This window comes from Hemitrygon akajei, chromosome 10 (genome assembly GCF_048418815.1).
Source record: "Hemitrygon akajei chromosome 10, sHemAka1.3, whole genome shotgun sequence".
Classification (NCBI taxonomy): Eukaryota; Metazoa; Chordata; class Chondrichthyes; order Myliobatiformes; family Dasyatidae; genus Hemitrygon; species Hemitrygon akajei.
The window spans coordinates 165,106,740-165,129,830 of record NC_133133.1 but is presented as its reverse complement, the minus strand read 5'-3'; the positions used below and the strand labels follow the sequence as shown (position 1 = coordinate 165,129,830).

At 37.6% G+C, this 23,091-nt stretch overlaps 1 protein-coding gene across 8 annotated transcripts in view; it reads left to right on the top strand.

Moving 5' to 3' along the window:
- The window catches only part of ppfia2 (PTPRF interacting protein alpha 2), a 334,142-nt gene that overhangs the window by 305,726 nt on the left and 5,325 nt on the right, over positions 1-23,091 (top strand). For 7 of the 8 annotated variants that reach the window (XM_073059619.1, XM_073059615.1, XM_073059617.1 and 4 more), the window contains 3 exons: positions 9,552-9,620; positions 11,898-12,048; positions 12,783-12,873. In XM_073059619.1, the coding sequence (XP_072915720.1) occupies positions 9,552-9,620; positions 11,898-12,048; positions 12,783-12,841 (279 nt within the window). In that variant the 3' untranslated portion in view covers positions 12,842-12,873. The remainder of the gene's footprint in view (positions 1-9,551; positions 9,621-11,897; positions 12,049-12,782; positions 12,874-23,091) is intronic. The other variant, XM_073059616.1, reaches the window with a different exon arrangement.

Here is a 23,091-nt window from a genome sequence, read left to right as displayed (position 1 = left end):
GCCCAAAGAATTTCCTAAATTGTACCCGGATCCCTCAAAGTATGTTTAACTACTAAATTTTCAGTTAGTTTACTAAAAGATAAAGGGAGTGAGGATCTGAGAAGAGAAATAATAGAAAATATATTAACAGAGTTAGCTTCTAAAGAAACCCATATTAGACAGTCCTCATTGTTAATATAATATGTCCAAAATGTAAGATTTCATATATTGACTACCTAATAATAAAACCTAAAATTTGGTAAAGCTAAACCTCTATTCTTCTTGGATTTTTAAAGATGAACTTCAGTTAGTCAAGAATGTTTGTTTTTCCATATATAAGAAGATATAATAGAATCGAGAGAATCGAAAAAAAGATTTAGGAATAAAAGCAGGTAATGCCTGAAAAAGGTATATAAATTTAGGTAAAATGTTCATTTTAATAGAATTGATTCGGCCAATCAAGGATAATGAAAAAGGCGACCAGTTTGACAGTGTCCTTTTTACAAAATTCAGTAAGGTAAGAAAATTTTCATTAAATAGTTGTTTATAATTCTTGGTAATTGTTACACCCAAATCGGTAAATTAAATTTTTACCAGTTTAGAACGAAGGTTAGTATTAATTGATGGCAAATTATTCAAAGGAAAAAGTTCACTCTTATGTAAATTCAGTTTGTCTCCTGAAAACTGGCTAAAACAAGGAAGTAGAGAAAGCATAGAAGGTAGTGAAGTCTCGACATTAGAAATAAAAAGCAATAGATCATCAGCATAAAGTGAAACTTTATGAACATTCCCTCTCCTTAGAATACTAGTAATATAATTAGATTCTCGAAAAGCAATGGCTAAGGGTTCTAAGGCCAAATCAAAGAGCAAAGGGCTCAAGGGACAACCTTGTCTAGTACAAATGTTGAAGTTTAAAAGGTTTGGAATACTGAAAATTAGTAAGGATCCTGGCAGAAGGAGATAGATACACTAATTTAGTCCATTGAATAAAATCAGGCACAAAATTAAATTTTTCTAAAGTTTTAAATAAATAATTCCATTCAACCTGATCAAAAGCCTTCTCAGTGTCCAAAGAAATCACATGTTCTGATACCCCCTTAGAAGGGGAATAAATAATGTTTAATAAATGACGAATATTAAAGCAGGAATATCGCTTTTTAATAAATCCCGTCTGATCAGCAGAAATGATAGATGGTAAAATATTTTCAATTCTACGGGTCAGAACTTTAGATAGGATTTTAGTATCAACATTAAGTAAAGAAATTAGTCTGTATGGAGAGCAGTCGGTTGGGTTCTTATTCTTTTTGAGAATAAGCGAAATAGAAGTTTCATAAAAAGTTTGTGGCAACTTAACCAACTTAATGGAGTCCGAAGAATCTGCACATAATGAGGTATAAGCAGTGTGGAAAAAGCCTTATAAAATTCTGCAAAAAATCCATCAAGACCCGGAGCCTTCCCCGAATGTAAGGAATGTACAGCCTCGGCAATTTCCTCACACGAAATAGGTTGATCCAACTGTTTTCAGTTATCAACAGAAAGGGTAGGGATGTTTAATTGATCTAAAAATATATTTATTACAGTGTTATCTTTGTGAGGGTCAGAACTATGAAATTTAGAATAAAATTCTTTAAAAATATCATTTATTTCTAAATGGTCAGTTGTCCTATCACCATTGGCTTTACAAATTTCTTTAATTTGCCATTTAGCTATGAAGGTTTTTAATTGAGTAGCCAATAATTTACCTGTTTTGTCTCCGTGGATATAAAATTGACTTTTATCTTTTAAAAGTTGAGTTTCAATTGGATATGTTAAAATAAGATCATATTTAGTTTGAATTTCAACACGCCTTTTAGATAAAGCAGGATCTGGAACCAAGGTATATTTTTTGATCTAATTGTTTTAACTGATTAGCTAACTCAATTCTCTCTCTATTAGCTTTTTTCTTGACACTTGCAGTATAGGAAATAATCTGACCTCTAATAAAAGCCTTAAAGGCATCCTATCTAATAAGACTAGAAGTCTCTTCCAAAGTATTATCTTCAAAAAAAAAGAATAATTTGTCTCTCCAGAAATTTTAAGAAATCTTTATCAGATAACAAAGTTAAATTAAAATGCCAAGATATGTTTATTTGAGGAAGACCAAGGAGATTTAAAGATAAAAGCTCTGGAGCATGATCTGAAACAGCAATTTCTTTGTATTCACAGGATCAAACTAAAGGAATTATTTGACAATCAATAAAACAGTAATAAATCCTGGAATACGTATGATGGACATGAGAAAAAAATGAATACCCCCCATCTAGTGGGTGTAAGAAACACCATATATCAACAGTACCACATTTCATTAAAAAAGATTGAATAAACAAAGCTGATTTATTAAGTGTCACTGTTTTAAAGGATGACCTATTTAAAACTGGATCTAACCAACAATTGAAATCTCCTCCCATCACCAATGAGTAAAGGCTCAAATCTGGCAAAAATGTAAAAAAAAATGCTCAAAAAATCCTGGATCATCTGAATTCGGAGCATACAGATTGGCAAATAACATTAATTTATTATATAATTTTCCTGACACTATGATAAAACGCCCATTAGTATCAGACACTACTTTTTTTTATTATTAGTTTTTCAAAACATTTTACAAATTAAAAACCCCAAATCCCAATGAGGAACATTAATACAGTGCAAAATTAAGCATACAATAACAATATGCTACAAAGGAAGAGAATTTAACAAAAAAGCACCTAAAGTAAAGACAAGTAAGCTTAGTATCCTCCCCAAGCCCCACAACACAAGAAAAAAACAACAACTCCAGACCGACCACAACACAATATAGAGAGTATAAGTCAGGACAGTCAAACTCCCAGACTGTGAATACACTTAGCAACAGAGGGTAATAATGCCTACTACCAGAAAAAAAAGGGAGCTGAAAGCAAGGGGCCGAAAAGAAGAAGAAAAAAAAACCCTAGTCAAGAGGAAGGTTATGAAAGTACTCGATAAAAGGTCCCCAGACCTTATGGAACTTTAGATCCGAATTAAGTACTGAATAATGAATTTTTCCGAGGTCCAAGCAGGCCATAATGTCGTTAAGCCATTGCGCATGGGTGGGCGGGGCAACATCTCTCCATCTAAGGAGAATCAAGCGTCTAGCCAGGAGAGAGGCAAAGGATAGTATTCGGCATTTGGTCGGACCCAGACATAAATCTGTCTCACCCCAAAAACCGAACAGAGCAATTAAGGGGTTTGGTTCTAGGTGCTGATTCAGAATACACGATAACGTAGTGAAGACATCTTTCCAGAATTTCTCCAAGCTGGGACAGAACCAGTACATATGGATGAGAGAGGCCACGCCCCTCTTGCATTTATCACAGAGCGGACTAATGCCAGGGTAGAATCGAGATAGTTTAGATTTAAGACATATGGGCTCTATGAACAATCTTAAACTGTAAAAGGCAATGGCGAGCACAAAGAGAGGTTGAGTTAACCAATTTGAGAACTGAGTCCCAGCTCTCCTCGGATAAGGAGATATTTAAATCCTGCTCCCAGGCCATTTTAATTTTATCCACAGGGGTCCATCGTAAGGCTGCTAGTTTATCTCGGATAATTGATATTAAACCTTTACCTAGTGGATTAATGGAAAGAAATAGGTCCATAGCATTTTTCGCAGGCATTTCAGGAAAGTTAGGAATTAAAGGAGCAATAAAGTGTCGGATTTGGAGATATCTGAAAAAATGAGCGTTAGGCAGATTGAACTTAACAGAGAGCTGCTGAAAAGAAGCGAAGCGATTATCAATGAAAAGATCTTCAAAATGTCTAATGCCCTTCCTATACCAAACATGGAATGCTGAATCGTATGTAGTAGGTAAAAAAAAAGGTGATTATGTGCGACAGGGCTGGAAATGGAAAACCCCTGGAAACCATAGCATTTCCTGAACTGAGCCCATATACACAAAGTGTGTCTAACAAGAGGATTAGCTATTGATCTGGGCAGACTACTAGAGAGTGCAGAGCCAAGAAGTGCAGAGATAGATAATCCTTTAGTGGAGCTCAGCTCCATTGCCACCCAGTTAGGGCACTCAGGTTGGCCGTGGAAGAAAGACCAAAAGGTAGCACAACGTATATTAGCTGCCCAATAATATAAATGAAAGTTAGGTAAAGCCATGCCACCCTCTTTTTTAGATTTTTGGAGATGGATTTTATTAATTCTAGAGCACTTATTCTGCCACAGATATGACAAAATAATAGAGTAAAGAATCAAAAAAAGATTTAGGAATAAAAATTGGGATAGATTGAAATAAGTATAAAAATTTGGGGAGAACATACATTTTAACAACATTAATACGACCTACCAAAGACATAGATAGAGGTGACCATTGTACCAGACTCTGTTTTATAGCATATGTAAGATTGGCAAAGTTTTCACGAAAGAGATCTTTAAACTTCCTTGTGACTGTAATTCCAAGATAAGTAAATTGATTATGGACTACTTTAAAAGGGAGATCACGGAATGTTAGTTCTTGGGCTTCTTTATTAATTGGGAAAAGTTCACTCTTATGTAAGTTAAGTTTATAGCCAGAGATCTGGCTAAACTGGTCAAGAAGTGAAAACATTAGAGGTAATGATGTAGATGGATTTGAGAGAAAGAGTAATAAGTCATCAGCATAGAGAGAAACTTTATGCTCAACACCCCCTCTCCAAATCCCGGTCAATTCAGGACAGTTTCGAAATGCTATCGCCAGAGGTTCTATAGCCAAATTAAAGAGAAAGGGACTTAAGGGGCATCCCTGACGGGTGCCACGTTTGAGATTAAATATTTGGGATTTCTGAAAATTAGTTAAAACAGAAGCAGTAGGACACAGGTACAGCAATTGGATCCAAGAGATGAAACTTTGGCCGAGGTCAAATTTTTCTAAGACTGCAAAAAGGTAGTTCCAATCTATACGATCAAATGCTTTCTCCGCATCGAGGGAAATAACACATTCAGGAATCCCAGTTGGAGCTGAGTATAAGATATTAAATAAACGCCGAATGTTAAAAAAAGGGAGACGGTTTTTAATAAAGCCTGTTTGGTCATCAGAGATAATGGAGGGAATAACGGTTTCTAATCTATGAGCCAAAACTTTAGCTAAGATCTTTACATCAACATTGAGCAGAGAGATCGGCCTATACGAGGAACACTCTGTTGGGTCTTTGCCCTTTTTTAAAAGAAGAATAATAGATGCCTCATTGAAAGAGGGTGGCAATTTGCCGTAATTAAATGAGTCAGATAATACTGAAAGTAACTGAGGAGAAAGAAGTGAAGAGAATGATTTATAAAATTCTACAGGGAACCCATCAGGTCCAGGAGATTTCCCTGAGGACAGTGCAGAAATTGCAAAAGATATTTCTTCTGATGATATAGGCGCATTGAGTTTGGCTTTGAAATCAGATGAAAGTGAGGGGATTTTCAGATTCTGTAAAAATTGATCAACAGAGATATTGTCATTCAGAGATTCAGAGGAATAAAGCCGAGAATAAAAATTTTAAATGCATCATTAATTTCTAAATGATCCGATGTAAAGTCTCCGTTCTCCTTCCGGATCTTTGTAATATGTTGTTTGGCTTTGGAACGCCTCAGCTGATTGGCTAGGAATTTACCAGACTTATCCCCATGAATGTAAAAGCGACTCTTGCTTTCGAGAAGTTGGCGTTCGACAGGTTGAGTGGACAGAAGGTTAAATTTAGTTTGGAGTTCAACGCGCTTCTTGTATAATTCAGGGTTCTTAGTTTGGATATATATTTGATCCAAATCTTTAAACTGGTTAATGAGGTCTAATCGATCTGCACGGGATCTTCTGTTGAGATTTGCTGTGTAAGAGATTATTTGACCCCTCAGATATGCTTTCATGGCATCCCAGACAATCTGGGATGGCACTTCAGGTGATGTATTAGTGTTAAAATAAAAGGTTATCTGATCCTTAATAAATTTTTAAAAATCATCATCCGATAATAAAGTTGAATCAAACCGCCAGTGTTTATTTCTCTGAGGGAGACCAGGAAAGTTCAGAGAGAGGGTAATTGGGGCATGGTCAGAAATCAGTATACTCTGATAGTCACAAGAGTGGGCAAATGGAATAAGTTGGTTATCGAGTAAGAAATAGTCAATTCTAGTGAAGGTATGGTGAACATGTGAGAAAAAAGAATAATCTCTCTCCGTAGGATGGAGGAAACGCCATATATCAGAGATACCAAAATTAGAGAGAAACGATTGGATAGCTAACCGTTCAAAAAAGTTAACATCATCAAAGTTGGGGGCATACAGGTTTGCTAGTGCAACTTTAGTGTTATACAGTTTACCAGAAACAATAATAAAATGGCCATTTGTATCAGATATTTTATTATGGAGTTCAAAAGGAATATTTGAGTTAATAAGAATGGAGACTCCCCTAGCTTTAGCGGCAAAGGATGAATGAAAATGCTGACCCGCCCACTTTGACAGAAGCCGGGAGTTATCAGAACAACGAATATGAGTTTCTTGAAGGAAAGCAATGTCAGCTTTGAGTTGTTTGATATGTGAGAATACCTTCCTCCTTCTAACAGGGTGATTCAATCCCTTTACATTCCAGCTCATGAATTTAAGTGCACTAGCCATTATCAATTACTAATGCATAAAAGGCAGCAGGCATATAAAAAGTCAAGCAGTACAATAGCAGTCTGGGAGCAGAGATGTAAACATAGATTTGTAAAATCAAAACATATACATGTCCTGAGCAATAAAGAGAAACAATAAATACAGTGAGTGATGTTGGAACTGGAAAATCCACCCCACCCACACAACCCAAAACTAGACGGCTACCAAAACAAGTAGCTAGCTCTACCAAAAAAATTAACCCAAATACAACTTCCAGATCTGTGTCATTAACAGCAGTTCTGTATAAATACTATAGCAAATAGTAACTAGTTTATGCACTAGAAAACATAACTACAGATTAGAACACCTTCTGCAGAAATATAAAACTTAATACAGAGAAAATCGGAAGAAAACCAAAACTAACCTACCCGCGAAAAATTATAGAAGAATAAAGTAAGAGAAAGGGGAAAAAAAAGAGGAAGGGGAAAATTATAGAGTCAAGACGAGTATTTATCAACCATTTACAGAGAGGAGAGAAAAAAATTCAGAGATTAGAAAGAAGGGGTGAAGAAAAGGAAAAAATAAATAAATAAATAAATAAATAAATATTAAAAAAAGGAAAAATAAATCAACAATTAAACTGTGAACCAACAAATAGGGAGGCCTTCACTAAAGACTTTGAACCTCCAAAACAAGTTAGAGTCAGTTGTAGAACTCTGTAGATAAAGTTATACAAGAATAAAAATAGATTACACACACACCAAATCCAGGGAGAGATTGTCAACAGCCCTTAGAGTTTCAATGAATAATGTCTGAGTGATTCAAGTAAAGTCTGAGTCCAGAAAAAGTAATTTTACTATGAGGAGTACTTATCCACCATTTTAGGAGGTCCGATCAGATTCCGAAGATGAGTGGATAGCCGGAAGACTTGCCACAAATGCTTCAGCTTCCTTCACTGATTTGAACCACTTGTATTTTCCAGTATTAAGCTTGATTCATAGATCAGCAGGAGTATGAAGGGAGGGTTTAAAAACACGATCAAAAAGCACTTTCATTGCGCCTTTAAACTCAGCGCGCATCTTTAAGGTCTGGGGTGCAAAATCTTCCACAAAGCGAATGGTTGTATCCTGGAAAGGAAAAGAACCCCTGCGACGTGCCTCTACAATCAGACTGTGTTTTACCTGGTATTGATGGAAGCACAAGATTACTGGTCACGGGCGGGAGCCCAGAATTCCGGGGGGAACGTAAACCCTGTGTGCCCGTTCGAGCTCGGGCAGGTTCGGAAGCAAATCTTTCCCGAATATCTCACAGAGAAACTTGGCGAAAAACTTCACGGTTGATCCCTGTTCGGTGGCCTCTGGCTATCCAAGAATTCTAAGATTGCAGCGTCTGCTGTGATTTTCGAGATCCACCATTTTGGAAAGGAGTTTGTTACATTTTTCCTCTAAGCTGGAACAGAGAGTCTCCAAGTATCGAACACGGCTTTCTAAATCTTCAGAAGTCGAATCGATGCGAGATAGGTGTTCGGCATGTTTGTCCACTTTATCGTTGATCCAAACCAGTTTGTCTTCCAACTGTTTGAAAGCGGTTTTAAATTCCTTTAAAATTTCATCTCGGAGCTTTCCGTGCGCAACCAGAGTCTCGTCTGAGAGAGCCGTAGCTTCCTTTCTCCCGGATTTAGAACTCTTGCTTGACATTGTAAGTTAGATATGTTCACAGGCATGTAAGAGATACCAAAAAAATTCCTAACTAAGGTTTAAAACATGGAGACATTTAGTGCAAAGATAGCAACAGTAACAGAACAAAAGTTCGGAGCAGCTAAACAATCGCCATCTTACCGGAAGTCCTCGACACTACTTTATGTTGGACAAAGGGAATTGCATTATCCATAAAAATCGAAACTCCTCTAGACTTAGCCTGGAACGAGGAGTAAAAATATAGTCCTTTCCATCTACTGAAAAGACATAAGTTATCACAATTACGTACACGTGTTTCTTGTAAAAAAAATTGGGGCCTTAAGTCTTTAATATAGGCAAAAATCTTACTCTGCTTCACAGGGTGATTTAATCCTTTCATGTTAAGACTGAGTAAGTTAATAAAGTTAATAGTATGACCCATTATTAATACTCATAGTAAAAAATATCACATTTAAAAGTGAGGTTTCAAAACAGATTGGAAACAGTAAATTAAGTGAGATAGGAGTGACTGAAAGAAGCTGTTACTCCATTCACAACCAGCAGTGACTATATCAGCATTTTTTGGTTGCATCCTACTCTGTTAGCCCTTCTTCCTTCTTGTCCTCCTTCTCCATGGGGTTTTCCAATTTATGGATGAGCCTGCCATCCCATGATTAGCTCCTGCTACATTTACTTATGAACTCTCTACTCCCACCAAAGCAATAAAACTGTGTCAGTGAACATCACACTTTGATTTTGGATATAGGGTTGTCAGGATGAAATAACTAAGAGTGTGTATAAACTGAAATGTAAGTGTGAGGGTTACAGTTCAAGTGCCTTGCCATTTGGCGTGGGCGATCACGTCTCTCCATCCATCATGGTCCCTGGTCCTCCGAATTGTAGTTGTTGCCTCCCCTGGTAGTACACATGTGTCCAATGAGAATAATTATGGATCATTGAATGTAGTATTGCAGAAGCTCTTTACAATGATCTCTAGAGCTATCCATTCTCAGTGCCTTATCAATGTATCTGGAATTCTACTGATCCCCTGACCAGACACAATAATCATCAATAAGCTTTCCTGTGGACTAAATATTTATCCATTTATGCTAGAGTAGATGGTAAATATATAAGAAAACTGCATATCTGCTGTTTGTTTATGTTTAATGTAAAATTATTCCCGAATATAACTCTTCAATTTTAAGCTTGAATATGGCTTAATACTGAAATGGTTCATTTGTTTATTTGTATTTTAAGCCATTAAGTAAAATCTTCCCTTTGTTCAGGCAAGACAAGTTCTTGAAAGGGAATATAACAACCTTCTTGCACTAGGAACAGAAAGAACTCTTGATGACGTAAGTAATTTTCCACACATTGCTGCATAATTTTATAAAATTAATATTTTTATAAATCTTTTCTGCTATCTATTTTTTAATTCATTAATAAAGGAGCCTTTTATATGTATATACAGTGGATTCAGGTTGATTGGGACACATCTGGACCAGTTAAACAACTGCCCCAATTAGCTGAAGTTTCACAGAAATAGTAAAACAAGTATAAAAAAGACAAACTGAGTAACAAATTATGTATTAAATGAAATACAGAACAAATGCAAACACTACCAACAGTAATACAGTACTATAAAACTATTACCCGGTAGTTCCTAATAGTTATCAATGGAGGAATTCATCCATTGTACGCAATAAGCAAAATCCGCACAGGCAGATAATGGACTGCCTTCATTTGCATTTTCCAAATCTTCATTTTATTTATAACAATCAAAGTGATTGTTGATACCTTGAAATTCTTCATAGTTCCTCACTTGCTGAAGAAGTGAAATTGTTTCATTTTCACTCAGCTGCTTCTGGTATCTCCAAGCCTGAATGCTTGAAACCCCGGTGAGCAAAACAGTTTGTAATTATCGTACTGCTTAATTATTGTCAAATATCAGTGACAAAAGTCACTGCTTTTTGAACACGTATACACACAAGTGATGCAATTTAAAAGCCATTCACTCTAAACATGGTGTAGCATCTAATTGCCACACAAGTGCAAGTGGCTGATGCTAATTAGAACCTGTTCGGCAACGGTCTCCTGCCCCAATTAAGCCACATAGTGTCCCAAATAAACAAAGGGAATCCTGACTATTTTGTCAATTTAATTTTCATTTTTAAGAGTTGCCTCAAATAAGCAGCTGCCCAATTAACTGGAGTCAACTGTGTAGATATGTATGTATGGCAGTTTCCATTAATCAATTTTCTTTGTGTTCCTTTAAGGGGGCTCCAAAATTTAAACCAGACTTTTCAGCACAAGAAGCTAATGTTTTGGAAGGTCTTATTTTATATTTGCTAAGGAATTCACCTGCCTATCTCAATCATATTATAATCATAATCTGCATATTTTTATTAGCCATTTTTAATAATTTAGAGATGTATGATTCAAAGGAAGTGTATTTACCTTAATACCATATGCACGGAAATTCAACTATAAAATGGTGCCTTTTTCATCATATGAATGTGAAAATCAGATGTTCCATGACTGATACATGATAAGTCATTTTCAGCTCATTGAATAACTGTTAATTTGATGTGGTTAATCATTTCTTTCTACTATCAATCACATCCACATCTTACCTTCTTATCTATTCAGTCAGAGCAAAGAATCACCAGCAAAAGCTCTTCATTTTACACGCACAATGTAACTACTGAGGTTCCCCGTGAATTTATTTCTTGATCTACCATTTTATGTGCATACTGTCCCTTAATAATATCATCAGAAAACAAAGCATCAGTTTGCACATGAATGTTAATGATATTTACTTTATCACCACCTCTTTCCTATCTTGGCATGGTAAATTTATTTGTTTCACATCAAGTATTGGATGCACAGAAATATTGGAAAGGACCATGAGGCCCTTACCACTAAAACAGTTCTCCAGCCACTCATTCCAATATTCTTCCTGCTTACTATCTGAAACTGAACCATGCTATTCCTTATTAAATTACACCTTACACTGAGATTTGGAATAAATTATTTGGGTCATCAGTAAGACTTACATTTCTTAATTCTGCCCAAACCCAGTTAATTTGTTTGCTGAAGTCTTCATTAATGTTTTTGATCCCAATAGCCCTGTTTATTTTAAAATACTCACTGATTAGCTTCCTTCATTCAGCTCCCCATAAACCCGAGATTATCCAAAATTCTGCTACTTATGTCCTAATAACAGGAAGTCATGTTCACCTCTGTGCTGCTGACCAATATTTTGTCTTAATTTTAAGATAGGTTTTCAAATCCTTTCATGGATCTGGCCTCACCCTATTTCTATAATCTCCAGTCCCATATATAATCTTTCAAAATGTCTGCTCTTTATAATCCCTGATTTAATTATAGCATGTAATGTACCTCTCTACTTCAGTCTTACTTAATATGTGTCTTAATTTCCTATCACTTAGACCAAAATTAGTCATTTGTTCTAATTTCTTCAGTGTCAATTCTTGTTTTATAATACTCCTGTGAATTGCCCTGGAAATTCTACATGGATGAAAATTCATGTCGGGCAGGGAAGGCAAAGCAACCTACCAATGTATATCAAAGAATATTATTGTACTATTTTCTTCATATGTTATCACAAGACTAATGAGAAAAATTTTCAGCGAGGGCCTTCTTGGAGAAAACAGTTCCCTCCACGTGAAGTTCATGGAATCAGCATGATGCCAGGATCTTCTGAAACACTTCCTGCAGGTTTCAGATTAACAACAACTTCCACAAAAAGATCCTCTGATGGTTTGTAATATTAATTTATATATTTTTATGCCTACTTTGCCAAATTCAAGTTGAACTGCTCGCCAACATAATGAAATTGTTTGATTTACTTCAAAATTTGTGATCATTCTAAGTGTTGATTTAAAAACAACAGCCCTAGTTTAAGAATTTAGTGATTGAAACCTGTTTTTTGTTTCATTTTCTACTATTAACAAGCTTCCTGAGCAATGAATTCAGCTTAATATCTAAATCTTTACAAATTTGTAAGTACAGAATATATTTTTAAAGACTTAGTTGGATGGCACATTTTTGTCCAGTTAGCTGCAGTGAGTTAGCAATTATAGGCAAGTTATGCATGTGTAAGGTGCAAAGATTAAATAAATAGTTGAAGACAGCAATTTCAGACTGCATATCATAACCCTGGGGAGAAATCCAGAGATGAATCTCCCATCTATTTCTAAGCCTGTAAGCAAAAGTTACAGAATAGAAATGATCAAAATTTCACTTTGACTTTACATTCTTGAAAGTTGAAGGTGAGTGAACAAAGAAAGGATGTGTCTGTCAAACCAATCAAGCAACTGCCTCTGATCTCAGATATAAAAATTAAGCATCACAAAACAAAACGAATTAATCATTGCAAGTTATCAGCTTATTTTCAAAATCTTGTGTGTGCACATTCAATTTTGAGATGTATGTTATTTGGTACAGCTTGTAAGTCCACTTGCTATTTTAATTGATCACCTGTGTGATTCCAGTTGCCTCATCAGGAATTCAAAGAATAGACAACTCAACCATTCGGACTTACTCTTGCTGACATCCAGAGAAATTAAACAGTAACGTCTTGTGGTAAATATCAAGTTCCTTACTTATCTTTGTCATGGCAATTATATTAACATGGCTTCCTGGGAAATATATTATCTAAGTTTATAAGTTTTGCACACTGAAAGAGCTTGAATAATTATGCCCATCAATTTAAATGCACCTCATTTGTCATTTTAAAAACTAAATACAGACTGGTTTTGCTATTTATATTGAAAAACTGTGAGGCTTAGAATAATGGCCTTGACTTTTTTAAGAACCATTCTCCACACTCCCAGCTGTTTAGTTAAAGGATTTGTTGGTCCTTAAACAATGACAGTGAAGATTTTCTGGAAATGCAGATATCTTCCTTAGGTTAAGTTTCTGTTTACAGGGGAAATAATTTGGGGTTATCTCTAAGCATAGCAGTGACTGTGTGTGCCAAAATACGTAAATAATAATTTCTAGACAATGATATCTATAACACAACAAAAGTCCAGGAGCTGCTATATGTCATCAATTTGAAAGGATTTTCCATTGTCTCTATTCACAGTTTAGAGTCATAGAGCATTACAGCATAGAAATAGACCATGTAGCTCATGCTGAACTATTATTTTACCTTGCCCAACAACCTGCACCTGGTCTGTTGCCCTCCATATCCCTCCCATCCATATATCTATCCAAATCTCTCTTCAATGCTGAAATCGAACCCACATCCACCACATGCATTGGCAGCTTATTCCACACTCTGATCACCCTCTGAGTGAAGTTTCTCCTCATGTTCCCTTTAAACATTTTCCCTTTCACCATTAACCCACTATCTCTAGTTATAATCTCCCCCAACCTCAGTAGAAAAAGCCTGCTTGCATTTACCCTAACAATACCCCTCATAATTTTATATACTTCTAGCAAATCTCCACTCAATCTTCTATGTTCTAGGGAATAAAGTCCTAACCTTTTCAATCTTTCCCTATAACACTGGTCCTCGAGTCCTGACAACATTCTTGTAAATCTTCTCTGCATTCTTTCAATCTTATTTACATATTTCCTGTAGGTAATTGACCAAAACTACACACAGTGCTCCAAATTAGGCCTCACCAATGTCTTATAATATTGCAACTCCTGTATTCAGTACATTGATTTATAAAGGCCAATATGCTAATAGGTTTATGAATCATCTACCTGTGACATCACTTTCAAAAAATTATAAATCTGTCTTTCAAGATCCATCTGTTCTACCGCACTCCTCGGTGTCCTACTGCTCACTGTTTAAGTCCTACCCTAGTTTGTCCTCCTAAAGTGCAACACCTCACACTTGTTCACATAAAATACTCATTTTCCAGCCCGTTTTTCCAGCTGGTCGAGATCATAAGGAGCAGAATTAAGCCATTTGGCCCATCAAGTATGCTGCACCATTTCATCACGGCTAATTCATTTTCCTCTCTGCCCCAATCTCATGCCTTCTTCCCATGCCATGATTAATCAGAAATTTATCAACCTCTGCCTTAAATATAATCAATGACATAGCCTTTACAACTTCCTGTGGCAACAAATTCAACACTCTGGCTAAAGAAATTCCTCCTCATCTCTATTCTAAATGGACATCCCTCTATTATGAGGCCATGCCCTCTGGTCATAGACTCCCCCATTACAGGAAACATCCTTTCCACATCCACTCTATTGAGGCCTTTCAACATTTGATAAGTTTCAATGAGCTCCCTCTTCATTCTTCTAAATTCCAGCGAGTACAGGCCCAGAGTCATCAATCTGTTCGCATATGGTAACCATTTCATTCCTGGAACCATTCCCATGAACTTTCTTTGAACAACCTCCAATGTCAGTTCATCCTTTCTTGGATAAGGAGCCCAACAGTACTCACAATACTCCAGGTGAGGCCTTACCAGTGCCTTATAAAGCCTCAACATTACATCCTTGCTTTTATATTCTAGTCCTATTGAAATGAATGCTAATATTGCATTTGCCTTCCTCACCACTGACCCAACCTGCAAAGTCCCTTTGTACTTCGAATTTTTTAGATTTTTATCCATTTAGAAAACAGTCTAGGCTTTTATTTCTTGAACCAATGTCCAAGGCCATACACTTCCCAACACTGTATTCCATCTCCCACTTCTTTCTCCTTTCTCCTAATCTAAGTCCTTCTGCGGCCTCCGCACTTCCTCAACACTACCTGCCCCTCCACCTATCTTTGTATCATCTGCAAACTTGGCTGCAAAGCCATCAATTTCATCATCCAAATCACTGACATATATTGAAAAAAGAAGTACCAAAACAGACCCCTATGGTACACCACTAGTCACTGGCAGCCAACCAGAAAAGACTCCCTTTATTTCCACTCTTTGCCTCCTACCGATCAGCCAATGCTCTATCCATGCCAGTATATTTCCTGTAATACTGTGGGCTCTTATTAAGCAGCCTCATGTATGGCACCTTGTCAAAGGTCTTCTGAAAATCCAAGTATACAACATACACCAATTATCCTTTATCTATCCTGCTGGTTATTTCTTCAAGGAATTCCAACAGATCTGTCAGGCAGGATATACACTTAAAGAAAAATTGCCGACTTTGGCCTATTTTATCGTGTCTCCAAGTAGCCAAAACTACGTCCTTAAAAATCGACTCCAACGTCTTCCCAACCACTGTGGTCTGACTAACTGTCCTATAATTCTGCCTCTTCTCCCTTGTTAAAGAGTGGAGTGACATTTGCAATGTTCCAGTCCTTCGGAACCATGCCAGAATCTATTGATTCTTGAAAGATCATTACTAATACCTTCGCAACCTGTTCAGCCACCTCTTTCAGAATCCTGGGGTGTATACCATCTGATTTAGGTGACCTCAGTTTCTCAAGAACCTGTTCCCCAGTCATGGCAACTTCACTTCCTTCTGTTCCCTGACACTCTCAAACTTCTGGCATACTGCTAGTGTCTTCCACAGTGAACACTGATGCACTTATTCTATTCATCCGCCATTTCCTTATCTCCCCTCAACCCCACTCCCCATCACTAACTCTCCAGCATCACTTGCTAGTGGTCTGATATCTACTTTCCCTTTTCTTTTACTTTTTATATATCTGAAGAAACTTTTGGTATCTTTAACATTATTCGCTTGCTTACCCTCATATTCCATCTTTTCCTTTGGACTGCTAAACTGAAAGCTTTAATAGTCTTCTTCACTATCCACTACAGCCCCATTCTTCATGTCATCTGCAAATTTGCTGATCCAGTTTACCATGTTATCTATATCAATGATCTGGATAACAAACAACAACAGACCCAGCACTGATCCTTGTGGCACACCACTAGTCACTGCCGCTCTCTGGCTTCTCCCGTGAAACCAATGTCTGATCCAATTTACCTCATCTTGAATGCGAAATGACTGAACCTTCTAAACCAACCTCCTATACGGGACCTGGTCAAAGGCCTTCCTAAAGTCCATGTAGACATCATCCACAGTCTTGTCTTCATCAACTTTCGTAGTAGCTTCCTTGAAAAAGTTTTTTAAGACTAGTTAGACACAACCTACCACACACAGAATCATATTGACTACCCTGATCAGACTCTGTCTTTCCAAGTACTTACAGTGCTAAGTATTCACCTCCCACACCCCCAGAAGTTTTCATGTTTTGTTGTATTACAACACTGACTGAAAGTGAATTTAATTTGGCTTTTTCGACAGTGATTAATAGAAAAAGACTCTTACATGTCAAAGTGAAAACAGATCCCTACAAAGTGATCTAAGTTAATTACAAATATAAAACACAAAATAATTGATTGCATAAATATTCACCACCACCACCACCACCCCCACCCCCACCCCCCTTTAATATGACACACCAGATAATCACTGGTGCAGACAATAGGTTTTAGAAGTCACATAGTTAACTAGAGATCTGATTTTGCACACCTGTGCGCAGTTCAATTGATTGTAGTAAAAATACACCAGTATCTGGGAGGTCCAACTGCTGGAGAGTCAGTATCCTGGCAAAATCTACACCATGAAGACAAAAGAACACTCCAAGTAATGCTGTGAAAAAGTTATTGAAAAACACAAGACAGGAGATGGATACAAGAAAATTTCCAAGTCACTGAATATCCCTTGCAGTAGAGTTAAGTCAATCATTAAGAAATGGAAAGAATATGGCACAACTGTAAGTCCTACTGGAGCAGCCATCCTCAAAAACTGAGTGACTGTGCAAGAAGGGGACTACCGAGGGAGGCCACCAAGAGACCTATGACAACTCTGGAGAAGTTACAAGCTTCAGTGACTGAGATGAGAGAGACTGCGCATACTATAACTGTTGCCAGGGGGGACTTCCGGTAAGATGGCGATTGTTTAGCTGCTCCGAACTTTTGTTCCGTTACTGTCGCTACCTTTGCACTAAACGTCTCCATTTTATAAAGCTTAGATAGGAATTATTTCGGTATCTCTTACTTGCCTGTGAATATATCTAACCTACAATGTCTAGCAAGAGTTCTAAATCCGGGAGAAAAGAAACTACGACCTCGTCGGACATGATGATGGAGGCGCTTGCAAATCTCCAAGACGAAATCTTAAAGGAAATTAAAACCGCTTTCAAACAGTTGGAAGACAAACTGGATCGGATCAACGATAAAGTGGACAAACATGCTGAACACTTATCTCGCATCGATTCGACTTCTGAAGCTTTAGAAAGTCGGGTTCGATACTTGGAGACTCTCTGTTCCAGCTTAGAGGAAAAATCTAATAAACTTCTTTCCAAAATGGTGGATCTTGAAAATCGCAGCAGACGCTGCAACATCAGAATTCTGGGATTACCAGAGGCAACTGAGAAGGGGTCAACCGTGAAGTTTTTCGCCGAGTTTCTCTGTGAGATATTTGGGAAGGATCTGCTTCCAAACCCGCCCGAGTTCGAACGGGCACACAGAGTTAACGTCCCCCCCGGAATTCTGGGCACCCGTCCGCGACCAGTAATCTTGTGTTTCCATCAATACCAGGTAAAACTCAGTCTGATTGTGGAGGCACGTCGCAGAGGCTCTTTTTCTTTCCAGGATACAGCCATTCACTTTGTGGAAGATTTTGCACCCCAGACCTTAAAGATGCGCGCTGAGTATAAAGGCGTAATGAAAGTGCTTTTTGATCGTGGTTTCAAACCTTCCTTTCGTAATCTTGCTGACCTAAGAATCAAGTTTAATACCGGGGAATTCAAGTGGTTCAAATCAGCTAGGGAAGCTGAAGCATTTGTGGCAAGTCTTCCGGCTATCCAGTCATCTTCGGAATCTGATCGGACTTCCTAAAATGGTGGATAAGTACTCCTCGTAGTAAAATTACTTTCTCTGGACTCGGAATTCACTTGAATCACTCAGACATTATTCACTGAAACTCTAAAGGCTGTTGACAATCTCTCCCGGGATTTGGTGTGTGTGTAATCTATTTTCACCTCTGTATAACTTTACCTACATAGTTCTACAACTAAATCTAACCTGTTTTGGAGGTTTGAAGTCTTTAGTGAAGGCCTCCCTGTTTGTCGGTTCACAGTTCAACTGCTGATTTATTTTTCCGCTGTTTTAAATACTTACTTATTTTATCTTTTTCTTTTCTTCACCCCCTTTTTTTTCCATTCTCTGAATGTTTTTTTCTCCCTTCTCGGTAAACGGTTGATAAATACTCATCTTGAATTTATAATTTTCCCCTTCCTCTTTTTTTCTTTTTCCTTCTTACCTTTTTTTTCCCTTTCTCTTACTTTATCCTTCTATAATATTTCACGGGTAGGTTAGTTTTGGTTTTCTTCCGATTTTCTCTGTATTAAGTTGTATATCTCGGCAGAAGGTGTTCTAATCTGTAGTTATGTTTTCTAGTGCATAAACTAGTTACTGTTTGTTATAGCATTTATACGGAACTGCTGTCAATGACACAGATCTGGAAGTTGTATTTGGGTTAATTTTTTTGGTAGAGCTAGCTACTTGTTTTGGTAGCCGTCTAGTTTTGGGTTGTGCGGGTGGGTTGGGTTTTCCAGTTCCAACATTTCTTTATTGTTTAGGACATGTTTATATTTTGACCTTACGAATCTATGTTTACATTTCTGCTCCTAGACTGCTATTGTACCACTTGATTTTTTATATGCCTGCTGCCTTTTATGCATTAGTAATTGATAATGGCTAGTGCACTTAAATTTGTGAGCTGGAATGTAAAGGGACTGAACCACCCTGTTAAAAGGAGGAAGGTATTCTCACATATTAAACAACTCAAAGCTGACATTGCTTTCCTCCAAGAAACTCATATTCGTTGTTTTGATAACTCCCGGCTTCTGTCAAAGTGGGCGGGTCAGCATTTTCATTCATCCTTTGCCGCTAAAGCTAGGGGAGTCTCCATTCTTATTAACTCAAATATTCCTTTTGAACGCCATAATAAAATATTGGACACAAATGGCCGTTTTATTATTGTTTCTGGTAAACTATATAACACTAAAGTTGCACTAGCAAACCTGTATGCCCCCAACTTTGATGATGTTAACTTTTTTGAACGGTTTTTTTCCTCACTACCAGACTTAAACTCATACTCTCTTATATTGGGTGGTGACTTTAACTGTTGGTTGGATCCTAAACTGGACCGATCGTCCTCTGTTGCCAGACCACCTACCAAATCTGCCTCAGCTATTCAGTCGTTTCTCTCTAATTTTGGTATCTCTGATATATGGCGTTTCCTCCATCCTACGGAGAGAGATTATTCCTTTTTCTCACATGTTCACCATACCTTCACTAGAATTGACTATTTCCTACTCGATAACCAACTTATCCCATTTGCCCACACTTGTGACTATCAGAGTATACTGATTTCTGACCATGCCCCAATTACCCTCTCTCTGAACTTTCCCGGTCTCCCTCAGAGGAACAAACACTGGCGGTTCGATTCAACTTTATTATCGGATGATGATTTCATAAAATTTATTAAAAACCAGATAACCTTCTATTTTAACACTAATACATCACTTGAAGTGCCATCCCAGATTGTCTGGGATGCCATGAAAGCATATTTGAGGGGTCAAATAATCTCTTACACAGCAAATCTCAATAGAAGATCCCGTGCAGATCGAGCAGACCTCATTAACCAGATTAAAGATGTGGATCAATTATATGCCCAAACTAAGAACCCTGAATTATACAAGAAGCGTGTTGAACTCCAAACTAAATTTAACCTTCTGTCCACTCAACCTGTCGAACGTCAACTTCTCGAAAGCAAGAACCGTTTTTACATTCATGGGGATAAGTCTGGTAAATTCCTAGCCAATCAGCTGAGGCGTTCTAAAGCCAAACAACATATTACAAAGATCCGGAAGGAGAACGGAGACTTTACATCGGATCATTTAGAAATTAATGACGCATTTAAACATTTTTATTCTCGGCTTTATTCCTCTGAATCCCTGAATGACAATATCTCTGTGGATCAATTTTTACAGAATCTGAATATCCCCTCACTTTCATCTGATTTCAAAGCCAAACTTAATGCGCCTATATCACTAGAAGAAATATCTTTTGCAATTTCTGCACTGTCCTCAGGGAAATCTCCTGGACCTGATGGGTTCCCTGTGGAATTTTATAAATCATTCTCCTCACTTCTTTCTCCTCAGTTACTTTCAGTATTATCTGACTCGTTTAACTACGGCAAATTGCCACCCTCTTTCAATGAGGCATCTATTATTCTTCTTTTAAAAAAGGGCAAAGACCCAACAGAGTGTTCCTCGTACAGGCCGATCTCTCTGCTCAATGTTGATGTAAAGATCTTAGCTAAAGTGTTGGCTCATAGATTAGAAACCGTTATTCCCTTCATTATCTCTGATGACCAAACAGGCTTTATTAAAAACCGTCTCCCTTTTTTTAACATTCGGCGTCTATTTAATATTTTATACTCAGTTCCAACTGGGACTCCTGAATGTGTTATCTCCCTTGATGCGGAGAAAGCATTTGATTGTATAGAGTGGAACCACCTTTTTGCAGTCTTAGAAAAATTTGACCTCGGCCAAAGTTTCATCTCTTGGATCCAATTGCTGTACCTGTGTCCTACTGCTTCTGTTCTAACTAACTTTCAGAAATCCCAAGTATTCAATCTCAAACGTGGCACCCGTCAGGGATGCCCCTTAAGTCCCTTTCTCTTTGATTTGGCTATAGAACCTCTGGCGATAGCATTTCGAAAATGTCCTGAACTGACCGGGATTTGGAGAGGGGGTGTTGAGCGTAAAGTCTCTCTCTATGCTGATGACCTACTACTCTTTCTCTCATATCCGTCTACATCCTTACCTCTAATGTTTTCACTTCTTGACCAGTTTAGCCAGATCTCTGGCTATAAACTCAACTTACATAAGAGTGAACTTTTCCCAATTAATAAAGAAGCACAAGAACTAATATTTCGTGATCTCCCTTTTAAAGTAGTCCATAATCAATTTACTTATCTTGGAATTACAGTCACAAGGAAGTTTAAAGATCTCTTTCGTGAAAACTTTGTCAATCTTTCATATGCTACAAAACAGAGTCTGGTACAATGGTCACCTCTATCTATGTCCTTGGTAGGTCGTATCAATGTTGTCAAAATGTATGTTCTCCCCAAATTCTTATACTTATTTCAATCTATCCCAATTTTTATTCCTAAATCTTTTTTTGATTCCTTAGACTCTATTATTTTGTCATATCTGTGGCAGAATAAGCGCTCTAGAATTAATAAAATCCACCTCCAAAAATCTAAAAAAGAGGGTGGCATGGCTTTACCTAACTTTCGCTTATATTACTGGGCAGCTAATATACATTGTGCTGCCTTCTGGTCTTTCTTCCACGGTCAACCTGAGTGCCCTAACTGGGTGGCAATGGAGTTGAGCTCCACTAAAGAAGTATCTATATCTGCACTTCTTGGCTCTGCACTCCCTAGCAGTCTGCCCAGATCAATAGCTAATCCTCTGGTTAGACACACTTTGCGTATATGGGCTCAGTTCAGGAAATGCTATGGTTTCCAGGGGTTTTCCATTTCTAGCCCTGTCGCACATAATCACCTTTTTTTACCTACCACGTTCGATTCAGCATTCCATGTTTGGTACAGGAAGGGCATTAGACATTTTGAAGATCTCTTCATTGATAACCGCTTCGCTTCTTTTCAACAGCTCTCTGTTAAGTTCAACCTGCCTAACGCTCACTTTTTCAGATATCTCCAAATCCGACACTTTACTGCTCCTTTAATTCCTAACTTTCCTGAAATGCCTGCGAAAAATGCTATGGACCTATTTCTCTCCATTAATCCACTAGGTAAAGGTTTAATTTCAATTATCCAAGATAAACTAGCAGCCTTACGACGGGCCCCTGTGGATAAAATTAAAATGGCCTGGGAGCAGGATTTAAATATCTCCTTACCCGAGGAGAGCTGGGACTCAGTTCTCAAATCGGTTAACTCAACCTCTCTTTGTGCTCGCCATTGTCTCTTACAGTTTAAGATTGTTCATAGAGCCCATATGTCTAAATCTAAACTATCTCGATTCTACCCTGGCATTAGTCCGCTCTGTGATAAATGCAAGAGGGGCGTGGCCTCTCTCATCCATATGTACTGGCTCTGTCTTAGCTTGGAGAAATTCTGGAAAGATGTCTTCATTACACTATCGGGTATTCTGAATCAGCACCTAAAACCTAACCCCTTAATTGCTCTGTTCGGTTTTTGGGGCGAGACAGATTTATGTCTGGGTCCGACCAAATGCCGAATACTATCCTTTGCCTGTCTCCTGGCGAGACGCTTGATCCTCCTTAGATGGAGAGATGTTGCCCCGCCCACTCATGCGCAATGGCTTAACGACATTATGGCCTGCTTGGACCTCGAAAAAATTCATTATTCAGTTCTCAATTCGGATTTAAAGTTCCATAAGATCTGGGGGCCTTTTATCGAGTACTTTCATAACCTTCCTCTTGACTAGGTTTTTTTTTTCTTTTCAGTCCCTTGCTTTCAGCTCCCTTTTTTTTTCTGGTAGTAGGCATTATTATCCTCTGTTGCTAAGTGTATTCACAGTCTGGGAGTTTGACTGTCCAGACTTATACTCTCTATATTGTGTGGTGGTTGGTCTGGAATTGTTTTTTTTTTCTTGTGTTGTGGGGTTTGGGGAGGACACTAAGCTCACTTGTCTTTAATTTAGGTGCTTTTTTGTTAAATTCTCTTCCTCTGTAGCATATTGTTATTGTATGCTTAACCTTGCTCTGTATTAATGCTCCTCATTGGGATTTGGGGTTTTTAATTTTGTAAAATGTT